Raw genomic sequence first — 4,246 nt, 5'->3', positions numbered from 1 at the left:
GAAGATATGGAAAAATACAAGCGAAGCAAAAGATATAGATGCAATACTTTATATGACTCTCCCTGTATCCAAAAGAAAAACATCAAATATGAAAGCGTAGAGGATTTCTCAAAAACAATTCCAATTCTACCTTTGGCTCAGAGAGTGCCCAATCTGAGCACAGTGTGAGTCTCCACTCTCCCATCTCCCACATCAACCAGTCTTGCCCTGCAGTCACCTTCCTTCCTATACACAGGGTAGATTATAATAGTGTATTTCTTGAAATTTGAGCTATTTGATACAGAACAGCAAAATCTTCAGGAGAGTGGTATGGAGTGGTCTTTGGCATTCAAAATCCATACCCCTTCCAAACTGTCTGAGAGTAGGAAGTGTAATATGACTTCTTTCTTTCTGATTCTGTAATGGTTAACTGTAATACCCACCACCCACCCCCACGCCATACACGCATGCACATTCTCAGACACAGTAACATATAAATCTACTTTAAAGAATGAAATAATTTTCCTAAAAGCCCCATAATATGTTCATTATCTCCAGTTCAGGAGAGAGGTAGCATTTTACATAATCATGCAAATCCACGTAAGTTGTTTGCTCTTTCTATCAGCCTCAGTCCCCAAAACCTAAGAAACTGAACCAGGTACAAGATTGACTAGTCTGAGTTACCATCCCAAGTTCCAGGAGTTTTGAAACTTTGAAATAAAAGATTTGGATTTTGTTTTATCCTTACACATTAAGTCTTGTAAACTTCTTAAGCAAAGCCTTCCCCTGTGAACACACATGCTCATAAAAGGAAAGACATGGGATCTTCCTGACCAAAGACCCTCTCAACGAGCTGGAGGACTGTGTGACCTGTGGCACCATGATATCTACCTTGGGTAGATATAACTTACATAACTAAAAAACAAACAAACAAAATGTTCCTGGACCCTTATACCATCACCTGCCCCTTCTCCCATCCAGAAATGTTCTTGCTCAGTCAAACCCAATTAGTTTACCAAGAAAAAAAGGAAAGCCTGGAGCCTCATCTTCTTTATCTCTTGGCCCTAATATAGAGTCCAGTAAACAACAGGCACTTAATAAACACTAAGTTGCATGTGATGAACCAATTTAAGCGATATAAAATGGTATAATTCTCAAAGACAGTACAGGCAAGAGATTTCCAAGTTTTAAAAAGTGGAGAGAAGATGCTATTTGAGGAAAAAGGAGAGAAAGACCCTATTTTGAGAGACCCTATCTGAGCAGAGAAGGGATGGATAATCCAGAGCACGTGGCTGTGGGTGTAAAAGGAAACCATCAAGAAAGATGGGATTTAGACCTTCTCCTTGGCTCCCTAAGCATGGGGCCTTATGCTAGGTAAAAAAGTACCTGGGTATGATGCTTACCACAATTAACCACAGATGACGCAGAGATCCATCAGAAAAGCACTTTCTTCAGGGTTTTACCCAGGGCAAGTTTAACATCCTTATTCCTCAAACTGTAGATCAAAGGGTTAAGCATGGGAACCACGTTGGTGTAAAAGACTGAGGCAAATCTGCCCTGGTCCACAGAGCCAGGAAGAGAAGTTGTCAAATAAGTGAATGCACCTGACCCAAAAAACAGAGCAACGGTAATTACGTGGGAGCCGCACGTGCTGAAGGCTTTGGATCTGTTCTCAGCGGAAGGCATGCGGAGGATGTTGGAGAGTATCAAAGCATAAGAGACAAAAATGCTGATGCTGGATACTGTGATGATCACCCCAACGACAATGAAAAACACCAGCTCATTGACACGGGTGCTGGTGCAGGACAGCCGCAAGAGGGGGAGAACTTCACACAGGTAGTGGTCAAGGGTGTTGGAATCACAGAAGGTCAGTCTCAGCATGCTTCCAGTGTGGGCCATGGCCCCGGCCAACCCTATCACATATGAGCCAAGCATGAGCAGAGAGCAGACCCTGGGTGACATGGTGACCGAGTACAGCAGAGGGTTGCAGATAGCCACATAGCGATCGTAGGCCATCGATACCAACACGTAGCACTCAGAATTGACAAAGAAACAGAAGAAAAATAGCTGGGTCATGCATCCCACATAAGAGATGATGCTTTTTGACAGAAAATCGCTCAGCATTTTGGGGGTAAACACGCAGGAATAAGAGAGATCTATAAAGGACAAGTTGGAGAGGAAAAAATACATGGGGGTGTGAAGGCTAGAATTCAGCCCAATTAAGGTGATCAAGCCCAAGTTGCCCACCACCGTGAATACATAGAGCCCTAAGAACAAGAGGAAGAGGGGGAGCTGGAGCTCCGATTGTTCTGTTAATCCCACAAGGATAAACTCAGTCACTGAGGAGCTGTTTCTCGGAGTCATTCTCTTCTGGTGAGTTATCTGGGGAAACCGGAGACAAAACATATAGAATCATGATAGGCAGAGGCATGACTAATGCAAGAAATTTCTAGAAGATAAGCTGGTGCTGAATGTTCACTCTTTCTTCCCTCATCTATACCCTCTTCATCCCAAGCTATTGAATATATATCTATGATGGTATTGCAGCTACCCTGGGGGGATCATGAATGCAAGCTAGAATCCGTTAGCACAGGAAGCAAGAATTCTGTTCATGCTTTAGAGATGAGGAGATGGAATACTGGAATTGGCTGCCCAAGGACCTGCAGAAAGACAACCCAAGAGCCAGGAGTACAACCTGGGCTAGCTCCTCGGGCTCTGAGGGTCAGGAGCTCCCGTTGCCCCTATTGCATCCTCACACTTTCTGCCTCCTGGACCCAAATAGATACCGGTTCCCCCTAGAGAGAAAGCTGAGAGAGTCCACTACCTTTCCCGGCTCTGCACATCCCACCTGCCTCCTCTCTGCCCCTTCATTCCAACTCACCCCAGGGTCATGGTTGAGAGCAGAGAAGGGACTAATAAACACAGAGCCCTTGGCTGTGGGTAAAAAAGGAAACCATCAGCAAAGATGGGACTCAGACCTTCTTCCCGGCCCCCTCAGCGTGAGGCCTTATGCAGTGTCTTTTTCCATTAGTCATAAAGAGAAAACATAGCTGCTAGCATGGAAAATAGCCAGCCTTGTGTGTTAGCGCCTCTGATTCCTTTGGTGCTGAGAACCAGAGCTTTTACAGACCCCAGGCGCCAAGGTGCTTGAGGAATAGACTGTGGCTCCTGTTTGAGGATTTTCCCAGATGGTCTCCAGTAACTTTAGGGGGAAAACACTAGCAATTCTTATTTTCACCCAAACTCCAGCTGGCATATCACAGAGAAATTTAAACTGCCTGATGATCTCAGGGACCTGATGAGACACAATTTCCCCTGGGAATTTCTCTGCGATCTGTCTCTAAGGGGAAGACATGGCACCGCCTGCTCACAGGCTGGATGGTGCTGTTTACCCAGGACCTTGACAGTGGGCGTTCCACTCAAACCCCCTCACTCTGGGGATTTCACATCATTCAGTGCTCTATTTGGGGGCTCATTTTTTGTCTCTCACTAACTCTTAAAGCCTAAGTGGACTTTAAGGGAGACTAGCCCCAAAATGTAACCGCTATTCCCAAAATTTCATGGAAAACTTTGAAAGTAGTACCAAGGAAAATAAAAGATCAGATCAGATCTACAGAGAGCGCCTCAAATGAAATGTTTCTAGGACCATTAGCTGCTCGGAACAGTGAAGAAACCACACCACCCACCACAAACACCACCTCCTCTCAGCTCTAATAAGGGCTACAGACAGGCCTTCACTATATATGAGGAGATTAAAATATCACAATTCATATGCAAAGAGACACACACTCACACCCTGCACGGAGCTACTCCAACGGCATGCAGGATTAAGGTATAACGGGAAATGTGTCTGAGGGCTTAATCTTGCCATTCTTCAGATGACAAAGCTGCTCTCCATATGATCTGCTACATGAATATTTTAAGAAAAATTCACAGACATGTGAGCAACTGCATTTGTAAGTTTCCACTAAGGCTGCATAAAATAATCCCAGTTTGCCAGGGACAGTCCTAACTTACACTCATTATTCCTGTAGACTAGTAATTATAATACTAATAGCACAACCCTCCACTCTCAAAAGTGTCTGGACTTGGATAACAAATTATACAGTCATCCTACTAAAAAGAGCCACAGCAGCGATTCGGGCCCTCTGGCTCCTGTAGTCTCCTAAACCCACGGACATCTATCCTGTTTCTGACAGACTCTTTTCCACCCTCCTTGCCCTCAGGGTCCTTCCCAACTGAATTTACCTTCTGAGCAAGCAATATT

At 44.6% G+C, this 4,246-nt stretch overlaps 1 protein-coding gene across 1 annotated transcript; it reads right to left on the bottom strand.

Annotated features, from left to right (window-relative positions):
• Positions 1-1,384: 1,384 nt before the first annotated feature.
• LOC128587196 (olfactory receptor 8B4) lies at positions 1,385-2,359 on the bottom strand. Its single transcript, XM_053593115.1, has one exon. The coding sequence runs from the start codon at positions 2,341-2,343 to the stop codon at positions 1,414-1,416; it is 930 nt and encodes a 309-aa protein (XP_053449090.1). The 5' UTR covers positions 2,344-2,359; the 3' UTR covers positions 1,385-1,413.
• Positions 2,360-4,246: the final 1,887 nt, after the last annotated feature.

Source organism: Nycticebus coucang, chromosome 6 (genome assembly GCF_027406575.1).
Source record: "Nycticebus coucang isolate mNycCou1 chromosome 6, mNycCou1.pri, whole genome shotgun sequence".
NCBI lineage: Eukaryota > Metazoa > Chordata > Mammalia > Primates > Lorisidae > Nycticebus > Nycticebus coucang.
The sequence above is the reverse complement of the archived record's forward strand: the minus strand, read 5'-3'. Positions and strand labels throughout refer to the sequence as shown.

Excerpts from the sequence above, each read along its gene's own strand:
- LOC128587196 (XM_053593115.1), bottom strand. The coding sequence starts at position 2,343 with ATGACTCCGAGAAACAGCTCCTCAGTGACTGAGTTTATCCTTGTGGGA.